The sequence below is a fragment of the Suillus clintonianus genome (genome assembly GCF_016758775.1).
Source record: "Suillus clintonianus strain FC179 chromosome Unknown DEU56scaffold_18, whole genome shotgun sequence".
Lineage (NCBI taxonomy): Eukaryota > Fungi > Basidiomycota > Agaricomycetes > Boletales > Suillaceae > Suillus > Suillus clintonianus.
The window spans coordinates 311,111-337,702 of NW_024539242.1; the positions used below are offsets into that span (position 1 = coordinate 311,111).

Below are 26,592 nucleotides of genomic sequence, written 5' to 3' on the forward strand. Positions count from 1 at the left end.
CCAGAACTCTCGACGGGATCACAACGCACTGCAACTTCCTTGCGGACGCTCAAATTGTCGGCGTTATTTCAAAACTCAAGCGGGACGAACGAAACATTGGAACGCAGCGCATCCTACAATTGCAAGGGCAGCTAATGCTTATCATCCCAGTGTTTCTGAAGAGCTGGAAGAGCACCCTCCGGCACCTGAGCAGCCTGAGGCACAATTTGACTTTCAAGAAGCCGAACATGATGACCCGAATATGACGGATCACGATGGGACACGGGACTCACCAGCTCCCAGCATCAACGTTGAGTTCTGGGGGCCAGGAGACCGTCTATATCGGAACTTTCACAAGGACCTCGACGGTAATACTTTACTTTGCTATTAGAACAACTTTCTAACCATATTTCACCGTATATTTTCTAGCTCGTCCATGTGACGAGAACGGCACATTTCTTCCCCCTGGAAGCCCACCAAAGCCACTCTCTGATAAATCTCCTGACGACTGGACGCCTTACCGAAACCGTATCGAGTTTGAAACCGCGGAATTTTTTTTCACCGAGAATCAGACACCTGCAGCCCAGATCAATAAGCTACTCGATCTCTGGGCTTCAACCCTCCAGAAACACGGCGATAAGCCTCCATTTGCAGATTTCCGCGACCTTCATAAAACCATTGACAAAACACCACTCGGTGATGTCAAATGGCAATCGTTTTCAGTTCGATACAATGGTGAACGACCAGCCGCTGATGTGCCGCCGTGGATGGACCAAGACTTTGACGTCTGGTACCGTGATCCACGAGAAGTTGTTCGCAATATGCTTGCGAATCCAGACTATATCGAAGAGTTCGATTACCGACCCTACCGCGAATTCTTGACCGATGGTGATGAGCGTCAGTGGAGGGATTTCATGTCCGGTGATTGGGTATGGGATCAGGCGGTGAGTCTATCAACGTTTTGCAACTATCAACGTTTTGCAACTATCAACGTATTGCAACTTATCATTAGCTATCAATGTATTGCAACTAATCATTAGCTATTAACGTATTGCAACTTATCATTAACAATTGTTTCCAGGACATAATCTCAGAGGATCCGGAATCACATGGATCCACGTTCGTACCTGTTATTTTGGGCAGCGACAAGACTACCGTATCTGTCGCAACGGGAAACAACGAATATTACCCACTCTATGCGTCTATCGGCAATGTTCGCAACAATGTCCGACGAGCTCATCGTGACGCAGTAAGTATCATTGGGTTTCTTGCTATTCCCAAAAGTAAGTTTCATTTGTCTAACATATATTCTTACATTGCTTATCCGAGCTACTAGCAACTAAGGAACATGCAACTGGGGATGTAATGTTCCGAAAGTTCCGCCGGCAATTATTTCACTGCTCGCTCTCCAAGATCCTCGAGACACTTCGACCCGGTATCACGAAGTACGAAGTCGCGCGATTTGGCGATGGCCATTTTCGCCGTGTTATATACGGTCTGGGACTGTATATAGCAGACTACGAAGAGCAAGTGTTATTGACGTGCATCGTGCGTGGCTGGTGCCCAAGGTATGTACTCGTGCATCTTTCTAGTTGACTACTTAGACTCATTATTGGACAGATGTTTATCTTCACGTATCAATCTAGACGAGCAGGCCGGTTGGCGCTGTCGTCATCACACAGATGTGCTTGTCGAGGAGGGGACCCTTGGTGAATTGTGGGACGAGTATGGTATCGTCGGTGATCTCGTTGTAAGTCCATCTTTCGTGCTACGTTTTTGCAACTTCTTAACACTTTATCAGCCGTTCACAAACGATTTCCCTCGCGCTGATATCCATGAGCTCATTGCCCCCGATATCCTTCACCAGCTCATCAAAGGCACATTTAAAGACCATCTTGTGGAATGGGTCGAGAAGTATCTGTATCAGACGCACTCGAAGAAAGAGGCCCAGCGCATCATGGATGATATTGACCGAAGGTAAAGGTTTTATTTAATAATCTATTTAGCTATCTCACCAGTTATCTAGAATTGCTGCTGTTCCCGCCTTCGCTGGCCTTCGACGTTTCCCGCAAGGACGAGGCTTCAAGCAATGGACCGGCGACGATTCAAAGGCACTGATGAAGGTACGTTCTTCTCACAGATTGGACTACTGATGTTGTACTTACACATAGCTAAGGTATACTTGTCCGCCATCGAGGGACATGTCCCTGTAGATATAGTTCGAACATTTCGAGCTTTCCTCGATTTTTGCTACTTCGTCCGGCGTAGCGTCATTACGGAGAAGACTCTCAAGAACATACAAGAAGCTCTCGACCGCTTTCATCGATACCGACAAACTTTCGAAACGATTGGTGTTGTATCTACATTCTCACTCCCTCGCCAACACTCACTTCAACACTATGTACTCCTCATTCGTCTTTTTGGGGCCCCGAATGGCCTGTGCTCATCGATCACCGAAGCAAAGCATATCAAAGCCGTGAAGGAACCATGGCGGCGTTCCAGCCGGTACAAGGCCCTTGGCCAAATGTTGGTCACAAATCAACGTCTTGATAAACTCGCGGCATCGCGTGCTGATTTCACCCAACGCAAAATGCTTGATGGGACCTGTCTTTCTGCAGCTGCACTTGCAGTAGGTAAGTAGCATATTGTGTCTTTATCGTGCTCGCGCTGATGCTTAAATAGAAAAACTGCGCACTATGAATCTTGAGCCAGGCGATGTGGACAGTGCGCACATGATTAACGGCACAGAGGCCAACAACAACAGCAACAGCACAGAGGCCAACGACAACAACAACGATACCGAAGTTGACGACGGGCCAACTAATGTCGAAGCGCATGTTGAATTGGCCAAAACGCCTCGTAAGTGCTCCAGCACCTGTTTCTGTCCAATGGCTAATATATTATTTAGAACGCAAACGAGCTCGCACACCTGCCGCGTTAGCAGTTGAATTGGCAATCCCACAACTCCCCAACCTTTTGCGCCGCTTTCTCTTTACCCAACTCAATCCAGATGACCCTCGTGACCCTTCCGAAGTTCCCCTTACTTGTTGTCCTCAATACAACGACAAAATCAGTGTTTTCAACTCCGCATGTTCCAGATTCTTTGCCCCGAGCGATCCAAGTGGTATCGGGGGCATGCGTCGCGAGTATGTTCGCGCATGTCCAATATGGAGAAATGAGTACCCTCGTTATGATTGTGTCTTCGTCAACACGAATCCGGATCTCGACGGGATGAGGGGTATGGACGTTGCGCGAGTGTTGAGTTTTTTCTCTTTCACATACAAGGCTGAATTATACCCATGCGCAGTTGTGCGGTGGTTCGATACAATTGGAGATTCACCCAACGAAGACAACGGAATGTGGATGGTACAGCCTGCTCATCACGCGAACAACTCTCCCCATATTTCCATCATTCATATTGACTCAATCTACCGCGCCGCACACCTTATTCCTATATACGGTACTCAATTTATTCCTCCGCAACATCAGCACCATCAGACTTATGATGTTTTCCGCAAGTTCTATGTTAATAAATACGCAGATCATCACGCATTTGAAATCGCATTTTAGACTTGTTCTGTACGGTCCTTGCTTATTACACTTTAATTCAACTTTTTTGAACTTCGCACATGAACTTGTTTGCACGCTGGTCCCACTTTCTAATAATTAGAAAAAGCAGCCTTTAAGGTAGTTCAAAATTTTCGTTCGCAAGAAATAAGGGCCATTAAGTGAAATAAGGCGAAATAAGTAATCGGTGAATTTACTGATGCACTGCAGATATGTGCTTCTCCTGTCTGGTCATGCCACTCCGGGGTGTCACTTCGCGTGCACTTAAGTGCTTGCAAACTCCCCATCATCTATGTCACCGTTTCATAGGTCGTCGCAGGACATGCTCGATGTAACATTCGTGCTGCTTCCCGAACAATTCAAACAACGGATTTGGATTTGCACACTGCTGTGCGCCTGTTCGTCGGTGATGCTTCCTTGGCCCGTTCACGCATGTAATAGTATATGTACATGTCTTTAATGCTTTCTCAGTTTATGTTCTCGAAAGCAAATGACCCGAACGGCGAGGCAGCTAATTTCGAATTCGAATCACGATGGTCCATTGGACGTATGCACGTTCGCTTCCAAGTCCTACACTAGAAACCAGACGTCGTACGGATGAGAAAATTCCGATGCCAAGCGCTTCCTATATCTAGAACCTGCGCTTGTCTAGATTCACCCGGTGCTCTTAGAAGGCCTCTAACGGCGAGAAAACCACCACGATTACATGATGGAATCGGCGCTGAAAGTTCAAGATAAGAAAGCGATGTTTGTCTCAAGTCACTTGTCGATCATCCCTCGGCCGAATCACACGCACTGATTTTTTTCCTTTGCCAAACTTGTTAATCTAGTACTCCCTCGATCATCTTGAGTAGGGATCTATACGTTGTTCAAATTGTAGTTCACTGTACTAGCTGTCCTGACGAAATATCCAAAGTTTTCACATAATCGCGCTCAAGAATTTCCACAACTGAAATCGGCCTAGGGATGGTAGTTTGAGCAAAGTCCCCTGGGGAAGCGAGTATTTTTTCCGAGCCCACGTCACGCTAAACAATCACGGAGCTAACCCAGAAAAAGTCTAGGCCATACTTGACCCATTGTTTGATTCAGCCTTGCCATGCTGCCCGTATCGAGTCCGATAGCGGGAAAGCAATGCAGACCGGTAAGATGCAATAGTCGCCGCTCGGGCGCGTGCCCGGACGTGGCATATCATCGATAACGGAAGTGTGAGGCACACCTATCGTGGTTTTCGCCTTCTTGATCTTGTGGCGAAGTAAGATACCTTACGAAGGATGTTGGAAGATGCAGAGTAGAATAGAATATAATGAAATAGAGATCTGGTTGCAGAACTGATTACGGTAGATTGTTGTGCATGAGAGCACCAGACCAATGCTCACTGGAGCGGGTTTACTGTGCGCAGGATGAAGGAGTTAATATATACTTATGACGAGCGTTTATGAAGAGGGGATGTGATGATGCGAAAAAGGAAAATGAGATACGCCGTGGCAGCCTGTGGCAGCGTGGTAGCAATCATGGAGCCAATTGAGGGACCATGGATGGGCGCTAGGCTACATAAGTTGGGATATAAATATGGGCAGAAATCTAACTCGACTCACGATATGTAAGATTGATGATGTCCTAACCATCAAGTACGCTCCTCGTTAACTTGAAATATTACTGACCGTTTGTCTCTCTGTCTAGACCAACGCGACATGTCAGGAGTGCTTGATGTGGCGAAAAAAGTGTACCTCGCCGTGAGAAGGCGCGCGACGCCCGTGCGGACAGTACAACTGGCGCAAACAACACAGCCGGCGCCAACGCAGATGATGCAGGTCCACACTGACTCAGTTTCAGCAGTTGCGTTCTTCAAAGACAGTCAACGGGTCGTCATTGGATCAGATGATACAACCCTGAGAATTTGGGACTTGAAAAAAGGAGAATTGGTAGAAGGACTATTCGAGGGACACGGGGACAGCGTGTTTTCGGTCGCCATATCACCAGACGACAGGCGAATTGCGAGCGGTGGAAGAGATGAAAGCATCATCATCTGGGACGTCGAGAACAAGCAGATGGTATTCAATCCACTAGTGAAGCATAGAGACACAGTGTGGTCGATGTGCTTCTCCCCCAATGGAAAGAGACTCGCAACCGGGTCGGATGATTGCACGGTTGTTATATGGGATGCGCAGACTGGCACCGTCCTCTCAACACTCTGGGGTCAGAGGAAGGTTTTGAGTGTCGCATTCAGCCCGGATGGGCTAAAGTTGGCATCCGGATCATGGCGTACTATTCGGGTTTGGCGGACCGATAACGCCGAACTTCTTCTCGAGATTAACAACGCTCACAGTCAAATTGTTCAAAGTGTTGTATGGTCACCTGACGGTCAGCAACTTGTCTCCGCATCAGAAGACAAAACAATCAAGTTCTGGGATACGTCGAATGGATATCAGATCGGTGAATCTTGCACTGGTCACACTTCCTACATCAACTCTCTCGCCATCTCTTCTGATGGTTCCTTCATTGCCACTGCCTCAGATGACAAAACTGTGCGCCTGTGGAGCACAAAGTCACGCAAGCAGATAGGACAGCCACTCGAACACGGAGCATGGGTTTATTGCGTCGCCATTTCTCCCAACGGAGAACTCCTCGTCAGTGGAGACCGCGATGGGAATGTTCGGCTCTGGTCGATTGAGGACACACATCGAACAGCAATCCAGCTGTGTTCATCTGACTCCTATTTCGCGCACCACAGTAAGGTGAACCTGGGACAAAACCTCTACCCGGAGGCCCTTTCCGACGCGGAAAAGGTGCGAACGACATACATCATCTATCTAGTAATTGCGCTGATACTGCCGGTGCGTAGGTCATTGAGCTCGACCCTTTGTCTCATCTTGGATACGAATTGAAGCATGCAGCACTTCACGGAGCACAACGCTACGATGAAGCAATCAAGACCTTCAAAATCATGCTCTCCAACCTGAATGATGCACCCGACCCACGGATACGACGTAAGCCACGAATACCTCACGCCCCGACTTGAAGATGACTTAAAAGCTTTTTGCAGAACTATGTCAGAAATACGTCAGTCCTTCTGAAGTAGAAGACAATATTCGACAAGCCATTCACGCTCATCTGGAAAACGTTCCACTTCGTCTTATCAATACCTCCACTGGGCGATTATGCAATCGAGACACACAGATCGACACCTTCATGAAAAGCACAGAATACAAGGAGCTCTCGTCATCATCAATGTCGCATAGACCCCTCCAAACAGAGCCGATCAGAGAAGCAGTCGCAAAGTACTACAGTTGGGTCATGTTATCCCATAGGTGGGAAATCAAGGAGCCGCGGCTGCACGAAATCCAGGATAAGGATGTGTACACATTTCGTCCAGCTGGAACCATGATAAAGTTGCAGAAGTTCTGCAAAGTTGCTCGCGATGCGGGGCATCAATGGGCGTGGAGCGATACATGCTGCATCGACCAGCACAACAACGTCGAGGTACAAGAATCAGTCAACTCCATGTTTATCTGGTATCGCAACTCAGCACTCACCATTGTCTATCTATCGGATGTTCCGCCTTCGTCAAAGTCCGGTGCACTCGCAAACAGTGTTTGGAACACACGAGGATGGACCGTCCAGGAGTTCCTGGCTCCTAACATTGTTCTCTTCTACCAAGCGGATTGGACTCTATATCTCGACGACCGCTCACGCAACCACAAAGAGTCTGTCAGTATCATGCAGGAGCTGGAAGATGCGACAGGCATAAATGCACGGGCACTCGTTGCCTTCCGCCCGGGAATGAGAGGTGCCCGAGAAAAACTTCAATGGGCGTCAAACCGTATCACCACGTTGCAGGAAGACATTGCTTACTCTTTGTTTGGTATCTTCCGCGTCCATCTTCCTGTAATCTACGGAGAGAAGAGACAAAACGCGCTTGGACGACTCTTGCAGGAGATCATAGCCCATTCGGGTGACATTTCTGCTCTCGACTGGGTCGGAAAGTCATCCGAGTTCAACAGCTGTCTTCCAGCTGACATTACCTCTTACAAAGCTCCGCCGTGCTTATCGCTGTCTCTCTCCGAAGATGATATCCAGTCATCGGTCTCCGCGTTGCGAAATATTGCGGCTGTGAGGTCGGCTTCGAAACTGTACACCCTCCTGGAGAACCTCAGCATCCCTCGTTTTGCGAACGCCAGACTGCAATTGCCTTGCATTACATTTCCTCTCACAGAAGTCAGGCGTAGGCCCGGTGAAGACGGGGGAAAATGTTTCACTTATGACGTCAAGGCAGACGGGCTACAAGACCTGCTGGTCACAACAGAGGACAAGCTAGTTCAATTCTCACCCGCAAAGCGTACTCGGCAGACATTCTTGCTTGTCCGTCCGTGGAATCGTTATGATCTCGATCTACCCGACTTTGCAGACGAGACGGATGGTTCACCTGATCCTGGATCTCCGTCAGATGATCCACTTGGCTGGTCTCCTGGAGACAATGAGCCGGCTACGCGGGAATTGAGGTTGCTCGTTCGCCTTGCTCAGCCTTTTGGCGCGCTTTTACTGGCGCAGCAGCGTGGTGAGGAGTACAAGAGGATCGCGTCTGATCAGAATATTATCGCACGAGTCAGGGACGTGGCTTCTGTTGATGACATGATGGACGTCAGGACGCTGGAGATATTGTAGCTGCGAAGAACAGGGATTTCTCATTTTCTCATACCTTGACAGCACCTACATCTAACAGAAGTCCCAGGACATTGTATCGTATTAAATGAAGTCTGGCCTCGTCCTCACATCTTGCCCGTATACCCCGGTCTCACAGCAGGTAATGGCGATCTGGAGGAAAGAACCACGTCCATCTCTGTGACTTCTACGAAAATTTCTCCTTCAGTGGCTCCTCTCCTCCATTGGACACGACTGAGCTCCGCATGGTTGAGTAACCATGCTGGATCGACGTGGTAAGTTGCAGCCAATGAGCGGATGCTTAGCATCGCGCGACAGACAGAGACGGCTGTAGTTGCTACTGCTATTCTGGGAAGTAGACATTCCTCGTGAGCTTCACTGAACAATGAAGGGCGACACAACCTTACTCTCCGCCCAGAGCTGAATAGTAAACCTGGCAACGATTTTGAGTTTTGACGAGTCGTATAGCTATGGCCATGAAACTTACGGGAATGTTCTGAGTCAGGGAGAGACCGATGATTTCGTACAGCAGCGTTCCTGTCATTTGCTTCAGCGTTTGCTAAACGAGAAGAATCGAGATACACCCACCGGCTGCAAACGCATACATGAAAATTCCTCTAAGCAAGCATTAGCTTTCGAAGTAGAGTTTGTTACTGACAAAGGGGCCTACTCTTTCAAGAATCGGTGGATGATTCCGCGTCTCGGCAAGGCTGTCGAGCTGATGCAAAACCGATATATCGTAAATGAGAGCATGGTCGTATGAACGACCAAGGCTGGCAGGTATATGACAAACAACATTGTAGGGTTCTGCACCAAGGTAGTCGGGTTGTATAGCCCGTACATGGCAGTCTTAATGGCATTGAACTCGACGGCGGCAGCTATTGTGACTCCTGCCGCGGAAGCAACGAGAACGACAACCGCCAGCCATCTGATGTAGCGACTTCGGTGAAATAGATGCCATACCCGCAATGTTATTAAACCTGCACAGCACTGGTCAAGCCAGTGTGATTAATGAATGCGCAAAAGACACACATTGGCAGAGTTCCATGACCATGAACGAGAGGACGAAAATTGTTATAAAAAGCCAGTTTACACTATTTTCAACAAGTGTGAACTGCCTGTTGGCCATGGGGTCTTGTCATATGTAACTCACTCCTGTGGAAAGCTGTCCGTAAGACGCCAAACGACGATATGACCTTAGGAAGTACGCACGGCAGAACCTGGGGTCATGACGTTTCCTATTCGTCTATCAATTATCAGAGCCATGACACGTATATTCTCGCTGACGGACCATAAAACACCAGCCTAATCAATCTCATCAACTACTGTGATATCATAGGATGGAATCAAACACGCACAACATTTGTATCAGAGCCAAATATCGGATCTATCAAATTCACGATTAAGCACTGGCGGCAAGATACAATCCATCGAGGGCATTACACTGAGATATAGTACTCTTGAAGCTGACCATGGCCCAGACCAGAAGAATGTCACCTAGAACAATGAGTCGACGATGGTTGGTCATACATCAGCGTAGGTTACTATCGATGATGGAGGCGACGATACCTCTTGGCCTAATGTGATAATATGATCGTATACCACTAAGGTGGTTGATGCCACAGCCAATTGTGTAGAGGCATTGCTCGCCAACTTCTGCACCTGCGAGGACATGATGAATCACAGACGGGTCCTCGAATGCCTACCGTAAAGAAAACGCCGTCCCGGGGAATGGCATCAGGGAGTTAATGTGGAATAAGCCTATATACCACATCACGTTAGACACGAAGCTGATGGCAGTAACCTCATCCGACCTGCTTGAAAAGGAGAAATAATAATAGCGTCCAACCCTGTTTGGATCTTGGTATCTTACATCAAAGCATACAGGATTCAGGGTCGTGATGTGTCCAAATGCTGTCATGATGGGGTTTTGCCACTTCTATCATCAGATGAGAACACAGCATTCAAAAGGATCTCCTCCGATTCGTCAACGACACACACCCGTTAGGAGATAGGAGTGTATGGACACTTGCCTTGCTCTCTTTCACTATGACTATGACTTGCGTGCGATAGAGTACATAGTGCGCAAATCACCTGGATCAGCGCACAAATCCATTTCATCAAGGTATCGATGGTCCGTGTGGCAGTGTATAACTAAAAGCGTATAGCGGAAAAACAGCGCGTTCATCACTGATTCACAGCTGAATTAATCGCATCCGTAAGTCAAAACACACGACAAGTCTCACCTATAATGTATTGACGACCAAAATATCAACTCTCTTCGTGGGAGTGCTTAGACCATCGAAGCCATCCCTTCCTCTCGAAGACGACACCGCATTCGGAGCCACCGTGTGAGAAAGATTTGTCATAGGGAGTTCTGCATCGCTGAAACCGTGTAGCCCAACGAAAATCTCGCCTTCGCTATTTCCCTTGGTCCATTGGACACGACTGAGTTCTGCATGGTTGAGGAGCCACGCCGGATCGACGTGGAGCGTCGCAGATATGGATCGAATGCTGAGTAATGCGTGGCAGACGGAGACAATGGTTGCACCGACGACGAATCTGAATTAAAAAATCATCGATTTCATGAGTGAGTGAACTATGAGAGCGACATACCCGCCTTGTAAGCCTATGTAGTAAACCTGGAGAATCATAAGTTGCTGAGCAGAGCAAGGAACAAAGTAGCACTACTCACATCCAGCTGCGAAGGATTTCTCAATGAAAGAGCAATGATTGTATACAGAAGCGATCCTGAGCTATAGCATGACAGGTGTGAAAGTCGATGTCGAGCTTGAGCGCTTACCAGTCGCGCATGCATACATAATCAACCCCCTGAGAATGCAAATAGTGAGTATTAGATGCGAGTAGCTGCACAGTCAAGGGCGTACTCTTTCAAAAACCCTTCTAGAAGTGAAGAGCGTCTCTGAAATCGGTCGCTCGTCATATACCTGTATACCTTGAGGGCAAAAAGCACGCTATGGTCTACAAAACCAGGCACGTATACGATGGCGAAAATCGTCGGGCTCCGGGAGAAATTCGGATTCACCATTTCCTGAAACATTTTGTCGAAGAGAGAGCCAGTGAACGCCACTGTCGACCCTATGCACACAACGTATAGAGACACAGCAAATATTCTTATTTGCTTATTCTTCACGAACAGGTACCAAACACGGAGAGCGATGACAGCTTGAGAGATTGTTGATAGATAGCATCAATAGAATATTAAGCTGCGTACCTTGACACAGCGCCGCGCCCAGAGTTATCAACGCGACATTTGCAATAAGAAATCCCTTGGAGCTTGGTTATCAATCATCAATCAATGTGGAGCCTCAGACGACGACAGCAGCTGGCGAGGCTTACATCTGCGAGCGATCTAAGCGACTTGCCACACCAAAAATATTTTGTCAATGATCACTTACAGTAGGGTCGGAAACATGAAAGTGCACTGAGATGACATGAAATCAGAGATCACCTTTGCCGCAAAAGGATTCCTTACGGTACACTGAAATACTAAAAGATGATGAGAAACGATCAAAGCAGGTAATTAGATTCTTGGTGCTCACAATGCTTGAATTAATCCTAAATATCGTATCTGCAGACGAACAATCAGGGTGATGTTGAACTGTGGAGTGGGACGTGTTTCACGCTAAGATAGAAAAATCTTGATGCATCTCGTCGACCGGTCCAAAACAGATCCACCTGCATGGTCGCCAATCAATAACCTCTCGCCCTAATAAGATCATGGCACTGACCTCCTGATCAAACGTTATTACATGGTCGTAAACAATTAGAGCCGCTGAGGCGACGACGAGGTCTGTAGAGTGAATCAATGCAGCCTTGCCAATAATGTAGTCCGTCAATAAGGATGACATGGGTGAAGAAGTGGTGGAGGAGGGTTGCAGGAGGTCCCCTTATGAATTCCAGGGGGTTGCCGTCGTACCGATACGCACGACGTTTCCTCACGCGAGGCAGTGCACATCATGATGGCACCTCTCGCGATGTACTGCCAGAAGCTTGAAATAGAGTATTCCGCACATCGCAACAGAAGGTTATTATGGCGGCGGACTTCTCAATTCATCACATCACCAGGGTTCCACACTTCGACAATGTGAAATAAACGCAAAAATACAGCACCCGTCTGATGCAAGGTCGTTTGTCGTCGTGCTAAGATCTGAAAATCTCTGAACAAAGCAAAAAGAAATTCCACGCCTGCCATCAAAATGCCCTTGCAGGGATATTGATGCGAATGACCGTGTGGAGTACGGTGGTAGTACGTGCCGTAGTGGTTGAACTTACAATGGAACTTTGCAAGTAAAGAAAGTCCCACGCCCGCGTCGACTATGTAGCAGGCACACGCTGGGCACACGATGTATGTTACATCTAGTGGGCGTTGTGGCAGCACATTTACGGAATTTTACCTAGGGTGGCACAGGGGTGGCAGGTAAACTCAAGATGACATGTAGCGCACAGTACTCACCATGTAACAGTTTTTTTTTACAATTGAAGCGGTTCTGTGTTTGGACTTTACCGAAGAAGTCGCAAACTCCATGCTCCTGCAGGGTCATTAGACTGGACTCAGCTGTTCGAGGGGGAAAAAACTATCAGGCTTTGTTAGGCTGAACTGTATAAGAATGCATCCACACTTTGACAGAAGACTTGGCTGAACCATAACTTTACTGAACATACTTCTTCTTGACCAAATGGGAATGGAGTGGAACTGCATTTGAAATCACTGGCAAAGGAGTCTCCATGATTGACAATTTTTGCATGGCATGAATGCATAAGGGCTTGCGAAGGCAATCGACGTAGATGTAGGTAACCATAGCTTTAACATACTTAAGGAGCGAACAACGTGTTGAGGAAAGCCTCTCCAGCAGAGGATCCCTTGGCCTTCTTTCCCTTCTTGTCTTTTTGTGCCTTGACACGCTCCTGTTTGACTGTAACACACCAACGTGAAGGTTGAGTCATCAACTTGTAAAGAGGAAAAGTAGACAAGATACGTACGCAACTCTTGTCTGCGGAGGGTCTTGGCGTAAGGGTTCATGCGGAAGAGCACGCCCTTGTTGACGAGAGGGTTCTTCTTCTGCGTCCATGGGCGCTTCTGGACCCTGGGACCTGCGGGGCGGACGACGGATTGAATCTCAGTGCTGTTGATGAGACGAGTGACGTCGGGGTTGGAGATCTTGGCGGTGGGAAGACTATATACAACGGTCAGTCGAGCAATAAAGCGTTGCATAAGGGACCCACAGGTAGTCCTTCTTGTACGATGAGGCTTTGTCGAAGGTACCGAACACCTCATCAAGGAGGCTGAAGGCGCCCTCTGTCCAGATGACGAAGCGGCCGAGATGTCCACCAGGAGCGAGTTGGAGAAGGTTCAACCTTTGGACATTGACGAGTTCGACACCAGGCAAATTGCGGAAGGCCTTGACGATGCCGTTGTCTTCTTTGAAGACAACAAGAGGGCCACGGCGTTGACGGTAGCGGCGATTGCGCATCTTGCCTTTTCCTGCACGGAGTTTGCGCGAGTTGGAAACCTTGGTGACATCGGTGTATGCATTCAGGGCCTGGAGGAGAGTAATGGCCTCCTTGGTTTTCTTGAAGGACTCTGCTGCGTTCTCAACGACGAGAGGCACCTCAGCGATTTGCTCGATGCGGTGACCGCGGGCGAGAACAAGGGATGGGAGCGCGGAAGCTGCGAGTGCGGAGACGGTAGCGAAGCGGCGCTGATTTTGGTTGACTTTGACGTGCCATTTGCGCCAAGTCTTGGTAGGGGCGAACATGCGACCGCCACGGCACATGTTTCCAAAGGCAGCCTGATGATATATTGTTAATGTAAAATCAAAAAAACAGATGAGTGTTCCACGCACCTGACCAGAGCGGTGGGTACCTCCACCACCGACACGAGGAATACGTGCAACGGCGCGACCAGTACCCCAGGACTCAGCGGAAGTCTGGTGACCGGCCTTCTCACTGACAGCGTAAGCCTGACGCCTGTTCTTCGCCATGCTCTCTGAGAGTACGTCAAATTTCTGATCAAACGCCGAACGCTTGTTACGCACTGTGAACCTGGGCGACTACATCAAGCCTGATGGGAGCTGTGAGGACGGCAGGAAGGGGAAGGGAGGTCGAAGCCTCTACTCGAGATTATTAGTGTGGACGGACAGCTAGCAATTCGATGAGTACATACCTCCGGAGACGGATTGGACAGTAACGGTGGGTCTTGAGGCCATTATCGTTAATCTTGACGGTCTTGACGGTCTTGAGCTGTTCTAGCCTGCCTAACGTGTTGATACAGCAAATAAAGTTTGCTAGTTCTAAGCCTCAGAGCAAATACGACCAAACAATTTGCCACTCAGGCATAGTCTCTGCTAAGTTTCAAGCCACATAGAACGACGAGACTCCCAATTTGTGATACCTGCCGAATCGCGCCTTTCCAGCCTTTGATGTTTCACGAGGGTCAGAGTTGAACGTTGAACTCTAGGGCAATGACGGGTGTCAGATTCAGTTTGGCCTATAAACCCAACCACACATCGTTACAACATCAGCCAGCTACGCTGTATGATATCAAATACGATACTTCCCGTGCAGAACACCTCCCGGGGGAAATACGATGGGACAACCAACTCAGTTCTGGTCATAATTATTCTTGGCGTCATGCGTTTCGAATCTTGCAAGTAGGCCCGCTTTACTTCTTTGTGAAGAGCAGTGGTGTGGGATATTTGAAGTAACTTCTAGAGGCAGCTAATTCGAACTGAACGTGCAACGGAGTCTCTCCAGGAGGTCTCAGTATCTCTTGCACGTTCGATTGACATTCGACAGTAAACACCAGGTTTCATTCGCTAGGACGTGGTGTATCGACTACTCGTGTTTATGACACTCAAGAGTGCATCACATAAATCTCAGGCGAGGAAAGATTCAGGCTAATGTTTGGCTACGCTCAATCCATGCAGTACGTCTGAACTTATCGTGGCGGTAACCGATACGCCGTCGATGGCCGCGGTGAGGGTTTGATCAAGGGGTCTGGGTCAGGGGGCGCTGATTGTAGTGGCACAAAACGGCGCCCGGCGCCATTTGTTGGGCTACGCTGCTTCTGACATACTTCCCCCATAAGTTTGAAACATATGATCCCGGCCACGCTGAAGCGAGAAGGCTGTGTCAGGGGCCCCGGGACTGATGGTGGTAGCACAAAATGGCATCCGACGCTGCTCGTTGCCCCATTAGAGCGACAGATGGGCCTATGCCATTGATATTGTGCACCGCCCTGGCATACTTCCCCCAGTAGTGTGAAATACGTGATCTCAGCGCACTGAAGACAAAGCCTTGAGGCAGCGGTGATGATCAAGTGCGATAAATGTACGTGATCTCAAGTCACAGCTGAAGCAGAGATTCACTCCGATCTGGATGTTTGTGTCTTCAATGATATGAACTTCTAGCACGACTCGGCAGATTCTGGACAAGAATGCCGTACCAACAACGATGCAACCCCCGAGTCTTCACTAGGGGGATTTTTAATCAATACAGACACAGCGAACACCACGAGTCTCGTCTTCAGAAGTTCAGGCCTGATGACCTTGATTTTTCGTTAGGCTAGTGCAACGACGTGACTGATATTTTACATAATATAAGTTGGGCACGAGGACGGTGTAGATGATCCGTAAATGCTGTGAAGTGACCATCGCGTGAAAGCCATCAAGCAAGTTAACAATCATTCGTGATCGCTCATACATCGCATGTAACCGAGCGATCATGATGATCTACTTCAGTCAGTCGATATCAGTGAGGTACCGCAGCTGAGTGGCTCACCGCCCAGCACGGCATTTGCGGCTAGAGATAATCTACCAACTATCCATCATCGAGTGATGCTGAAATTATTTCTCGAGAAGAAACAAACGCGGTATATTTGGGAGGGGGGATGCACACGATGATGCTAATTGCAATTGTGAGAGATGGCTTGTTGATACAGTGCCAACTTGTTACAAGTTGGCATTGCAAATACACAAGCACAAGTCAAGTTAACGACGAAAATTTGAATAGGTCCAGACGCGGCACACCGGGCACGAGCAGACACATAACTCGCACAACTCCAACGCTTTTAAACACACCACCCTAAGACAATCTCGCTCCAATACGTTGCCTCTTCCCAAGTCATCAGCATCCGTCACCTCATACTCACCGCCTATAGCCTGATAACAGAAGCAGAAAGCGCGTTTTTCATGTTCATTCTAAGCGGTTGCCTTGCCTTGTATCCTGCGCATGTCAGTTATATATCTCGACAAACGACACCTTTGAAATGGGCGGGAACGTGACTGTGTGACTGCGCTTGCACCTATAATCAGATGCGAGTAGGCCTTGGCTATCCAAAATGCGGTTTGAAACAGTACGCAAAGAGGCCATGACGATAAAGTGCATGTTCCTGCCACTCGTCACAAGAAAGAGGGCAAGCGGGAATCCAAACGTGCTGTTCTGGTGCTGGAGCTATCAGTTAACTGTTGGGAGAACGACACTAGGCTTCTTAAGCATTCCGTTACAGCATGCAGGACAGAAGCGTGTCACCCTTGAATAGGACGATCTGGTAAGCAAAGTATGCTCATAGCGTCAATTGAGACTCTATGTCAGCACAAGTCCTATTTGTCGATAAACTACCTCTTATATATCGAGCATGGTCCGTGAAGTCATGTGCAATTGAGATGGATAGCGTAGGGGAGTCTGAGACAACCGTTGAGCATTGTGATTGTAGCTGTGGATGTAGCGTCTGCCGGGGTCCAAATAAGTATGCAGCCTTTGGCAGGGTAGGTGACGTAGGTGACAGAGCAGGAGAGTGACTAGAATAATATCGGTGCTGGTCACTGGAGATATTAATCGTCAGTATCTGAGTCTGTTTTTTAAGATTTATTGTGACGCGCGACGTCATGACAACCTGCAGTAAGAGAAAAACATCAGTCAAGAATGATTTTTTTTGCGTGTTCGTCAACTTACCGTCAACCTAATAACGAGATCACAGAGCCATTCAGTATGGCAGCGGAACCATTAACTGGAAACTCACAAGAAGATCAATCTAGTGAATAGGTATTAATCAGTGTAGCCACGGGCACATCTAGAGCGGACTTACTGAGCAGCAATACCCTTTTGACCCGGGGGCGCTCGTACGATCATCACAGTCAATACCAGGTTGCCAGAGCAAATGATACTACTCAATAAACAGGTCGGTCGATTGGTTGACTTGAATGGAGAACTATACATACCTATAGTACAATGTACCATCTTGTAGAAGTGTGTGCAAGATTCGTCCGGCTGATCCATTACAGATGCCGGGTAAGGTGCGCCATAGGGTCATGGCAAAGACGACTAAGTCGTATGTCAAAGGCATCCATGACCGAGCAGCAGAGAGTGTCCTAATATCACAGTATGATGAGCAATTAAAGAAATAAGAGGACGAAAAGTCGTACAGCGGCAAGTTATATACCTCACGGCATGCTAACAGAAAAATCAGCGAGAGATCACTACGTCGGGCAACAGTGCTCACAGTGTACCTGTTGAGCGAGGGGAACCACTAGAATGGTATGATATCATTGCTGTCTGCACAAATAACAGGTGTGCTCACTTTCACCACGAGCCATGACAAACGCCTCGAGTGCAACCCAGACTAAAAAGAGGAGACCCGGGATCGCAGTAACAAGTCTGCGCATCCCATACAAAACATGAATACTGAAAAATGCGTCAGGGGCGCCAACCACCGTCCCCTTGAAGTGGCTCACCGCGGTAACATCATCAGTTGCGCTATGCTGACACCGATGGTGGCCATAGCTCCTTCGTATCTCACAAAATTTCGGCATCTTAACAGCAGTTTAATCCCAGCCATTTTAGATCAGATGTCACAAACCTCTAAGATAATACATATGATTAGATTTCAATTCGAAGTAGAAAGCAGCAACTTACCTCTGTGGACCAAGTGGGGAGGGTCAATGCTGATAATATATTTCAACAAAGAGTAACCTATAACACAGGAAGAGAGAGCTCACCGACAATGTTGACGACAAATCCCAGAGGCGTGATATATCGATTCTTGGATTCAAAGTAAAATGTAATTCCAGAAAAGTTAAATGTGGTTTCACGTACCAGCAGAAAGAGGTACCCGACTAGAGTGAATTTGGAGTGAAATTAGCGGACGAAGATGTCAGAGGGTAACCTATACTTACGAGGCCCTTTGCGTTTACACCATATGAAAGCTACCTGGATCAACTTCATTCACGCTGTTGAGGTAAGATACTCATGAGACGTACCTCGTCCGAAAAGGTGATCATGTGATCCCAACACAGAACGGTGAAGCTCGCGATGGCCACGAACTTGGGATACAATGTATATTAGACAGTGAGACGGTGAATGATCGGAATCGAACGTACGGCAGCCTGTTGACTATCAACAGAAGATGGTTCGTGAGGGCATGCGAAATAGACAGCGTAGGCACTTACGACTGGAGTGAATCCAAGGTAACGGATCGCGTGGTCATAGTGTCCATTCTGAACAAAAATAGTGAAAGTGCAACGGTTGACACAACCAAGATTATGGCCGCTGGTCAATGGAAAGCCGATGTAGGTTCTCTTATATCTGGAATGCATCCCATAACATATACTTTGCGTCAAGGGACGATCTACGCTCTGGATCAGTGTCTACAGGAATAAGCCACGAGCTCTCCCGGGCCCATGGAACACGTATTGCGAGTCTTTAGGCGCCAGTGACGGAATATATGCGCAGGGGCTCATACAGGAACGATTCATTCGGCATCTCAGCTGCGCTCAGCTCCAATCGCGATGAGGATTTAACGTGCTGAGCATCGGGGTAAAGAAAACGGCACTGAGCTCGTCGCGCGACGTGACAATCAGAGTCGACCAGCTGGATTACCAGTGGCTGTGCAGCAATTATACTAATTACTCTCCTCGGATTAGTAATAGTACTGGGAGTATAAGTACAACTACGGCTACTAGTACTGGTGATATATAATGCTAGCACTGTACATAACACGACACCGGAGCCCGCAACTGTCTTCCTGCGTATCGCGAGCAAGACCAGAAGTCGCGAAGAACACTACGATACCCGAAGGACAGCTGAGTGGCTGACTAAGCTACGTGCTACGCGTCCGAGTCTGCTCCGCACCCACCTCACCTGGGGGTCCCCCAGCTGCCGAACAGGGTAGAATTCTAGAATCTCAACCGTACTTATTTGTGACTTATTTTATCGACCGTCAAGTACACTTGACGGGCTACAATGTTTGATGCACTTGGGCCACGGCTTGAGCCAGAGCCACCTCAGTCTGATGGAATATCGTGGGAAATTCAGTGCATTTTTGACGATTAGTAAGCGCTCGGTTCCCCTTTGGGTCACTACGCCTGCGGGCAGCAGCGTGAGGACCACAACCTCGCTCGACGCTATTGTCCTCCTTCAGCTCTCTCGCGTGCCATCATGAGCTTTCAGGACATTGAAACTGGCCTTGCGCGTCCGGGACAATCAAACTCGACAGCACTTCAGCCGCGTGAAGAGTCTGCGTTTCTCTCCTTGCAATCGTCACTTTCGCTCCAAGTGTTCAAGATAAATTCGAATGTACAGGGTATTCTCAAGTTGGTCGACCAACTTGGCACCACAAAGGACTCAGCCACGCTCAGGAAGTCCTTGTGCGTATCACTTGCTAATTGTCACTTTAGTTACTTAATGTATTATGGACACAGACATGACCTCACTGAAACAACGAGGGCTATGGCTAAGCGAGGTTCTGAGGACTTGAAGAAGATTGCCTCAACGGCTACGGCAAGCGTAAATTGATTCTACACTGACCTTCTTGTCAACTGAATCTGATCCTACCAGCCTCAACACAAGACTTCAGTTCAGAAGATATCACATGACTTGCAGCTGTCTTTGGTAGCATTTCAAAGAGCACAACAAGTCAGTGCAGAGCGTCAGAGAACAGTTGTTGAAGGGGTGAAAATAGCTGTAGAAGACGAGCACTATGATGATGCGTGCGTTACTTACCCCTCATGAAAGTGCTATCGCCTCATATACACTCAGGCTTCGCCAACGAGAGCCAAGCGCATCTCCCCGACAACGCCAGGCTCAACTTCTCCAGTCACAGCTTTCTCCACACGAACTCGCATATCAAGAGTCTTTGATTCAAGAACGAGAAGCAGAAATTCAAGAGATTGAGTCCGGTATACACGAACTATCGGAGATATTCCGTGACCTTGGGACATTGGTCAACCAACAAGGCGGCATGCTTGGTATGTGACATAGCTTCCATTACAATCCCTGGCTCACTGGTCCTTTTTGTCCTTTCCACCCTTTTTTTGCAGACAATATCGAATCCAACGTGTATTCCATCGCTGTAGATACCCAAGGGGCAGCCGAGGAGCTTTCGACTGCATCCGAGTACCAGCGCAAAGCTGGGCGACGTGCAGCGTGTCTCATGATCATCCTTGTCGTCGTCGTTGCAGTTGTGCTTCTGGCTGTACGTGAAATGCTTACTATTCCAGATAGACTTGACTAAACCAATCTCCAGATTTTATCATAGATGTGGCCTTGTGTCATCGCCTCTAATACCTTTGCTAGTTTTCTGTTGCCTGACGGATTATGGACATCGTCGCGGAAAAGTTTCAAATGTTTATTTCTAACCTCTATTTTTTATATCAATGCACTTTGATGTGAATTCATGTTGCCCTGTTCACTCACACCCCAGTAAATATATGTGTGGTATTTTCATATATGATGTAGAATCCAAGTGTAAGTTTTCTCAATACGCGGCGTGTGTGTAATTTCAAGAATGCAGAGTCTCTGTAACTTACATAAAATGATCACCCTCCTTCCTTGTTCTCTTCTATGCCGCTGGAGAGTTTTACGACCTGCATACGCATCTATAAGATTTCTCTGGGCTATTTTTTGCAGTACATCTGGTGCTCCTACATAGTACCCCATGGGAAGAATTCCACGTCGGAACAACTCACGAACTGACCAGCGGCCCGAAGGCACATCCAGTTCCTCTCTGCCCTTCAGAACCATCCTTGCGACTCCCACAAGCAGCGCGCTTTAGTGAAGCCCAGCAGCATGTTCATACATAGCACCTTACAGCATGAAGCTCGAATAACTCCTGTATGGGAATATCAATCAAGAGCTTCTGGAGGAACTTCAAATAGACAACTTCGATGAGCACCGAACTGCTACTAGTATGGATTCACAGGGTAACTCAGGCTGCACGTTAGAATTCTATCCAGCAGAACAGATGCGCACAATTTTTTCTGGAAACAGGGAAGAGAGAGAAGCTGGCGAAAATGTATGGAGCGCTTCATTTTCAAGCTTTTCTTTATTTCCGATCCCTCCCCCTCACATGGTTTAGTATCACGTCCAAAAAAGACTATCCTTGTTGCATCACGTCCCGGCTAAAGGTTTGCTAATCTCATTCCCTACCTACCTCCCTGCCCTTCGCTTACTTGACATGCGAAACCCTCGACGGTGGAGTGCTATAGATGTCTCGTCAGTCACGGCGGATCTTTGTCAACTGCTCAGGCTCGCTCTGACCTACGTGGCTCTGGGGGCGAATTTTTATACGCGCTTTTTCACATCCATCTAATGTCCCCTCTTCTCTCCACCCCTGACAGCAATTTTCTCTTAGTTCCAATGCTTTTAACGCACCGCAGTCCACGCGCAAAAGGCGCCTTTCACTGCCCATCACTTCGCGGTTCAGTAAAATTGAACCTTGAACAAGAGTTCTCTCCGCTCTATCTGAGCGCGCCTCCATTGAGCTGGCTTGTGGCGTTCGGGATTACTCATCGCCTTATACTTGACTGATTTCAGGGTGCCTCATAGATGTGGGATCTCGGTGCCTTTGGCACTGGCATCCATCGCCGGCTTTACCTGCATTCTATTTCGCTTTGCCAGAAGGCGAAGTGCGGTCCACGTAACGGTGTCTGCAAGGTCCATGGCGCTACATCAATCTAAATCGAGATCTATACATTTTGTCGTTATCTCCCGCGACGTTTTCGAGGGCTGTCTTCCCGAAATATAATGATGGATAATCGCCCTGGGGAGTCTCGACCAAAATGGAGTTGAAGCTCTAGACGATCTTTGCAAGATATGAGGTTGCGGCAACTTCACCCTATCAATCATTACGAACTTCTGATTCCGAGATTACAATACCCGGTGCATTGGCGTTCAAATCATAAGCCTTTCAAATTAGAAATTTAGTTCTCATCTATCCGTAGATACAGTGCCAAATGGATATGTATCATAGCGTTAGGGTGTTTTCGACCGACACCTCTCTGATCAAGCCTGGGCATTCGTCGGTCTTCATCTTGTGCCTGCCCTAGCCCAGTGACCACTGATCACCACATATACATCTTCAACAAGCACCGTTGGGTCGGATTTCAAGATAAGGTTGTTGTTCTGAATGCGCGCACACATTGCATCATATCTACAAAATGTAAGCATGAAGCTCGAGATCATAGATAGACATGCATGATTTAGAGTTGACGCTTATGGACCTCAGCTTAACAATTTATAAGTCAAGACATGGTCCTCTTAACATTACATAGTAACACTGCGTACTATGTACGTGGGCTTCCAGGATCAGGGTATAAAATCGTCGTCCATACACAATAGGATTTAAATAAAGAGAGTGGAACACTCCGCGCTGTCAGCAAGGAAGCGGGAATAATTTGATAGAACAACATGATCACCCCAGCAACCTCGCCGTCTCCGCACCACCGTTCTGTCCATCCTTGTGTCTGAGCCCACGACAGCTCCGCACAGTGAATTTCACCCCATCCACTGCTCGACTGAGGAGCCAATTCCTCGCACGCCAGACCGGATGCTCGCGCACATCGACGCGATCCGGGCGGAGGCGGTCCTCGTTATCGACCACGACAGCAAGGGTTGTAATCGTGGTGAGAATAGATGCAAGTGCTGTGGATGCGGATATCATAAACATGATAACCATCTGCAGCCGCGCTGCCTGCTGAACGGAAGAGCCACCAAGAATGGCACCTGAAACCCTTGATCAGCACAACCATTCGCCCACGTCGTGGCGTAAATTCTTACCAGTCATCATACCGGGAATAGCAATGATTCCGATCACGCTATTGTCAAGGGCAAACACTGAATTAGAAACAGCTTGGTATTTTGGATGGTACAGACCTCATTTGGTTGATCGTTGGAGTCAGTGCGAGTCGAAGTGCTTCTCGTGCAACAGGTCTACACGCTTCAAAACGGGATGCTCCAAATGCGAGGTACATTTCTACTTTGTCACGATTGTCGCTGCAAGGACACTGATGAATATTTACAATTTCAAGTTCGTTTGTGACGCGACTTACTAGATCTCTTGTAGTACATAGGACACGGAAACAACAATTCCCGATATCGTGCCTCCACATAACATGCCAACAATAGGAACTTATGGTTATAAATCAACACCACTGATCCTACACAAAGAGACTGCGACATACTATATTGTTCGGGCTTCCAGAACGGCTCTATAGCCATGGCGAAGCGAATGCCGATGATAGAGACAGGTATCGTAGAGCACAGCATACCGAACAATACGGAGGAAAACTATGCAGCTGTTCAAGATAGAATAATAGATAATGCCGTCGTAGAGCTCACCATATGGTTGTAACGCTTTTTAGACTTGTTTACAACTGCTCCGGGTCAGAAACCAAATCAACGGCAAGAACTGCTTCGGACGCGCCTGCCTCGATAGTTCCAAGTAAATTCAACAAACCTGGACACCATACATTTAGTGCCCAGCTAGTTCAAGTGAATACCAAAACACTCACATGCGATACCGCCCACTGCCCATGGATTATTTGTCTCGAACACTTTCTGCAGCACTAACGCGACTAACCCTAACTGAACTACACAGCGTATTGCTGCGGAGAGTAGTGATGACCCTACTCCGAGTTGTAGGGAGGTGGAAATGAGGGCATTGAAAAGAATGAAGGAGAAACCGAGGCCGACATTTGTCCAATCCAGGTGAGTAGAGTCTGTAGGTGCGCCGTCCATGGTTTCCCAGAAGACAATTCAACTTGAGCCTTAGCCCGTGTATGACCACTCGATTAGTGGCAACTGAACAACTTGCTAACAGCTTGTGAACTTTGAAGTATTCGAGGTCGAAGGATTCGGAACCACCAATGACGTTGAACGGCTTACATATATGTTCCGACGGGCTCAGTGTTCCGACAACCAAAATAGCACCAATTCAAGTTTTCTATTAAAAATCCAGCACGTAGTATTCGCTTGCCTCACGGGGCACAGAAGATATATACATGGCGACATTTTTTTTTGTCAATCTTACTCAGATCTCTCTAATATATACAGCTGATCATTTGTCTCCATCTGCAACACGTTCAACCACTGATGAAGGGGAACCTCCAGAATCTTGGCGATGCCGCCTCGCGGGAGACTCCACTTCCATCTTGAGAACCCCTGCACGCTGTCCACCAACTTCCATCGTCCGGTCTTGATGAACTCTACCGAAGACTCGGCAATGAGATGAGTGAAAGACGTTGACGTTGTAAGATCACGCAGGGACAGACTTTCTGTCTTGTTGTAGACCCAATCCCCCGTTGCTAGAGCGGTTATGGACGGGATGTAAGGTGGTGAATGACTCTGGAGGAAGAGCGAGGCTCCAGTCTGGGCTGCAAGGTTGGATATGTGGACGTGCACTGCGATGGTGTTGTCAGCTAGACCCAGAAGCTCATTCACTGTCCCTCGTACCAGCATGCTTGCCTGCATATTGATTGTCAAATGTTGCAAGTGCAGAACCACCAGGATAGTTTGCCATCGACGCACGTGTCGATACGACAGTGATGGCACAATTCAGAACAAGGATACCCATAGCCGCGAGAAACATCATTCTTCCGAAAAGACCGCCTTTCCTTCGGGATACCCTGTTGAAAGCTCAATGTACTGCCCTTGAAAGCAAAGTAGAAAAGATGAATACTTACATCCACCAAGCACCCCGAGCGGCGGCAATATTGAAGAGGGGAACAACGTAAATAATGAAGCGCCATTCTTTGTGACCCAAACTACTGATGAGACCGATAAACAACAACGGGGGGTGTATTAGGGCCTGAACACGTCCATCCACCACGGCACCGAGTACAGCCAATGGCAAGGACCCGAGAAGAAGCTTCGGGAGGTGCGAAAGGAAATACGCATGTATAGGTGATGTCTGCATACTGGGTGAGACATGCAAGAAGAAGAGAGCAACAACTTACGCCCCATTCAGAGCTCTTGCCTTGAAAGACATTGAAATATATGCCATACAGTTCGGGCCACACCGGCCATTGGTTCCATAGGTATGAATCGATGGCGACGGTTAAAGCTAGTCGCTCAACAGTTGCAGACCTTCCAGTGCACAAAGGACAACACGCACCGATGGACAACATGCCAGACAGAAAACCAACTATGATCAATCTCAGAAAACTGGTATGCCGAAGAAGAAGAGCTTGGATAGCAAGAGGGGCTAGTAGTAGTGCGACTTCCGAGCGGAACACAACGGCAGTGAAGGTGAGCAGAGCAAATGCAACATCGACGCTCCTTCTTGTAGGATATTTGGACTGCGGGGCTCTGTCGTACAACGCGTAGAATCCAAGGTTGACTTGTGTTCGTCCTTCCTTAAGCAGGAACTCGTGTTGCAGGCAAATTCACCTACCAGGGAACAACGCGAACATGTTTGGTAATGTTCGGCCCATCCAAAACGGCAGATGAAATTGCGAACATGTCAGGAGGACATACATGAGGCCAGTTGGACGACCAAACCGTCTACATACGGCTCGTCGTATCAACATGAACCCTGTTGCATTCAGTGTAGCAAGAACCAAACGCACTATCAGAGAGGTCAAGACGCTGTAAGTCAAGTGTTTTCATAGAATCACACCTGCTATCTGAAGATCGAGTTTTGTGCTTAGCAGGCCCCATTGACTCGCTACGTAGGCGACAGGTGAAGTGAGCCATGCAAGTAGCATGCTTCCTATGAACGTCCGCGGTACAGCGCCTGGAAAGGTGTTATGGTCAAACTTCGCCACAGATCAGATACAAAAAGTCAGGATGAAAAAGCTTCATGCCTTGTACAAATTATCCCTCCCGACTCCATACATAAGAACGTCATGTGTTGCGTGCAAGTTGAAACTTTCTTCGACTTTCGTGTATGGTGCCAAAAGAACATGAGCCCAACTGGTCCCCAGCAAGAGTAAATCCATGGCAAAGCTCATCGAGAATTGAATGTGGGTACTGGTGTCCTACGTCGACACACCTAATTCATATTAGTAGATACGCAGAAGCATGCAGCTGAGGTGAAATCAAAGGGAAAAGGTGCCGTATGCAAACACACAAAGGCAGCATCTCAACATT

The 26,592-nt window shown here is 47.9% G+C and overlaps 7 protein-coding genes across 7 annotated transcripts; 2 read left to right on the plus strand and 5 right to left on the minus strand.

The window, feature by feature from the left end:
- Window positions 1-241: 241 nt before the first annotated feature.
- On the plus strand, window positions 242-3,549 carry DEU56DRAFT_971669 (uncharacterized protein; the record flags this gene model as incomplete). The annotated part of the gene is made up of 10 exons (XM_041359463.1): window positions 242-347; window positions 409-923; window positions 1,061-1,262; window positions 1,316-1,547; window positions 1,600-1,729; window positions 1,781-1,956; window positions 2,006-2,102; window positions 2,156-2,608; window positions 2,730-2,838; window positions 2,888-3,549. The coding sequence occupies 10 exons, from the start codon at window positions 242-244 to the stop codon at window positions 3,547-3,549; spliced, it is 2,682 nt and encodes an 893-aa protein (XP_041211031.1).
- A 6,902-nt stretch (window positions 3,550-10,451) lies between these two features.
- DEU56DRAFT_910330 (uncharacterized protein) lies at window positions 10,452-12,077 on the minus strand (the record flags this gene model as incomplete). The annotated part of the gene is made up of 11 exons (XM_041357166.1): window positions 10,452-10,767; window positions 10,822-10,847; window positions 10,901-10,956; window positions 11,009-11,037; window positions 11,094-11,391; window positions 11,441-11,495; window positions 11,625-11,650; window positions 11,702-11,715; window positions 11,769-11,797; window positions 11,851-11,904; window positions 11,958-12,077. The coding sequence occupies 11 exons, from the start codon at window positions 12,075-12,077 to the stop codon at window positions 10,452-10,454; spliced, it is 1,023 nt and encodes a 340-aa protein (XP_041211032.1).
- Window positions 12,078-12,819: 742 nt separating this feature from the next.
- Window positions 12,820-14,572, minus strand: DEU56DRAFT_789450 (ribosomal protein L4 domain-containing protein). The gene is made up of 6 exons (XM_041352535.1): window positions 14,393-14,572; window positions 14,265-14,339; window positions 14,073-14,215; window positions 13,453-14,018; window positions 13,210-13,403; window positions 12,820-13,142 (listed from the first exon to the last, which is right to left on the minus strand). Exons 1-6 carry the CDS (start codon window positions 14,433-14,435, stop codon window positions 13,042-13,044), a joined length of 1,122 nt encoding a protein of 373 aa, XP_041211033.1. The 5' UTR covers window positions 14,436-14,572; the 3' UTR covers window positions 12,820-13,041.
- Window positions 14,573-16,797: 2,225 nt separating this feature from the next.
- DEU56DRAFT_789461 (uncharacterized protein) lies at window positions 16,798-19,087 on the minus strand. The gene is made up of 14 exons (XM_041352536.1): window positions 18,675-19,087; window positions 18,606-18,618; window positions 18,486-18,548; window positions 18,402-18,435; window positions 18,322-18,341; window positions 18,225-18,267; window positions 18,142-18,170; window positions 17,961-18,040; window positions 17,807-17,910; window positions 17,729-17,755; window positions 17,652-17,679; window positions 17,448-17,597; window positions 17,315-17,395; window positions 16,798-17,260 (listed from the first exon to the last, which is right to left on the minus strand). Exons 1-14 carry the CDS (start codon window positions 18,719-18,721, stop codon window positions 17,245-17,247), a joined length of 735 nt encoding a protein of 244 aa, XP_041211034.1. The 5' UTR covers window positions 18,722-19,087; the 3' UTR covers window positions 16,798-17,244.
- A 462-nt stretch (window positions 19,088-19,549) lies between these two features.
- Window positions 19,550-20,953, plus strand: DEU56DRAFT_789466 (t-SNARE). The gene is made up of 6 exons (XM_041352537.1): window positions 19,550-19,871; window positions 19,926-20,010; window positions 20,062-20,213; window positions 20,263-20,471; window positions 20,544-20,698; window positions 20,750-20,953. Exons 1-6 carry the CDS (start codon window positions 19,663-19,665, stop codon window positions 20,759-20,761), a joined length of 822 nt encoding a protein of 273 aa, XP_041211035.1. The 5' UTR covers window positions 19,550-19,662; the 3' UTR covers window positions 20,762-20,953.
- A 1,749-nt stretch (window positions 20,954-22,702) lies between these two features.
- On the minus strand, window positions 22,703-24,364 carry DEU56DRAFT_789471 (uncharacterized protein). The gene is made up of 8 exons (XM_041352538.1): window positions 24,015-24,364; window positions 23,927-23,959; window positions 23,842-23,876; window positions 23,685-23,790; window positions 23,553-23,631; window positions 23,377-23,496; window positions 23,281-23,318; window positions 22,703-23,226 (listed from the first exon to the last, which is right to left on the minus strand). The coding sequence occupies exons 1-8, from the start codon at window positions 24,238-24,240 to the stop codon at window positions 22,916-22,918; spliced, it is 948 nt and encodes a 315-aa protein (XP_041211036.1). The 5' UTR covers window positions 24,241-24,364; the 3' UTR covers window positions 22,703-22,915.
- Window positions 24,365-24,447: 83 nt separating this feature from the next.
- DEU56DRAFT_883703 (glycosyltransferase family 22 protein) lies at window positions 24,448-26,581 on the minus strand. Its single transcript, XM_041356144.1, has 8 exons — window positions 26,307-26,581; window positions 26,120-26,258; window positions 25,895-26,068; window positions 25,616-25,840; window positions 25,458-25,564; window positions 25,185-25,411; window positions 24,955-25,127; window positions 24,448-24,902 (listed from the first exon to the last, which is right to left on the minus strand). Exons 1-8 carry the CDS (start codon window positions 26,451-26,453, stop codon window positions 24,529-24,531), a joined length of 1,566 nt encoding a protein of 521 aa, XP_041211037.1. The 5' UTR covers window positions 26,454-26,581; the 3' UTR covers window positions 24,448-24,528.
- Between the last annotated feature and the right edge of the window lie 11 nt (window positions 26,582-26,592).

Coding starts and splice junctions, on each gene's coding strand:
- DEU56DRAFT_789450 (XM_041352535.1), bottom strand. CDS start 14,435: ATGGCCTCAAGACCCACCGTTACTGTCCAATCCGTCTCCGGAG. Junction 14,019..14,072: donor GTACCCACCGCTCTGGTCAG/GTGCGTGGAACA, acceptor ATATATCATCAG/GCTGCCTTTGGAAACATGTG. Junction 13,404..13,452: donor TCGTACAAGAAGGACTACCT/GTGGGTCCCTTA, acceptor CGTTGTATATAG/TCTTCCCACCGCCAAGATCT.
- DEU56DRAFT_789461 (XM_041352536.1), bottom strand. CDS start 18,721: ATGGACACTATGACCACGCGATCCGTTACCTTGGATTCACTCCAGTC. Junction 18,041..18,141: donor TCCCCACTTGGTCCACAGAG/GTAAGTTGCTGC, acceptor AAACTGCTGTTA/AGATGCCGAAATTTTGTGAG. Junction 17,911..17,960: donor CAACTGATGATGTTACCGCG/GTGAGCCACTTC, acceptor CGCATTTTTCAG/TATTCATGTTTTGTATGGGA.
- DEU56DRAFT_789466 (XM_041352537.1), top strand. CDS start 19,663: ATGAGCTTTCAGGACATTGAAACTGGCCTTGCGCGTCCGGGACAATCA. Junction 20,214..20,262: donor GACGAGCACTATGATGATGC/GTGCGTTACTTA, acceptor ATATACACTCAG/GCTTCGCCAACGAGAGCCAA. Junction 20,472..20,543: donor CCAACAAGGCGGCATGCTTG/GTATGTGACATA, acceptor CTTTTTTTGCAG/ACAATATCGAATCCAACGTG.
- DEU56DRAFT_789471 (XM_041352538.1), bottom strand. CDS start 24,240: ATGGACGGCGCACCTACAGACTCTACTCACCTGGATTGGACAAATGTC. Junction 23,791..23,841: donor AAAAGCGTTACAACCATATG/GTGAGCTCTACG, acceptor ACAGCTGCATAG/TTTTCCTCCGTATTGTTCGG. Junction 23,319..23,376: donor CCAACGATCAACCAAATGAG/GTCTGTACCATC, acceptor CCTTGACAATAG/CGTGATCGGAATCATTGCTA.
- DEU56DRAFT_883703 (XM_041356144.1), bottom strand. CDS start 26,453: ATGAGCTTTGCCATGGATTTACTCTTGCTGGGGACCAGTTGGGCTCAT. Junction 26,259..26,306: donor GGAGGGATAATTTGTACAAG/GCATGAAGCTTT, acceptor TCTGTGGCGAAG/TTTGACCATAACACCTTTCC. Junction 25,841..25,894: donor CATGTTCGCGTTGTTCCCTG/GTAGGTGAATTT, acceptor GACGAACACAAG/TCAACCTTGGATTCTACGCG.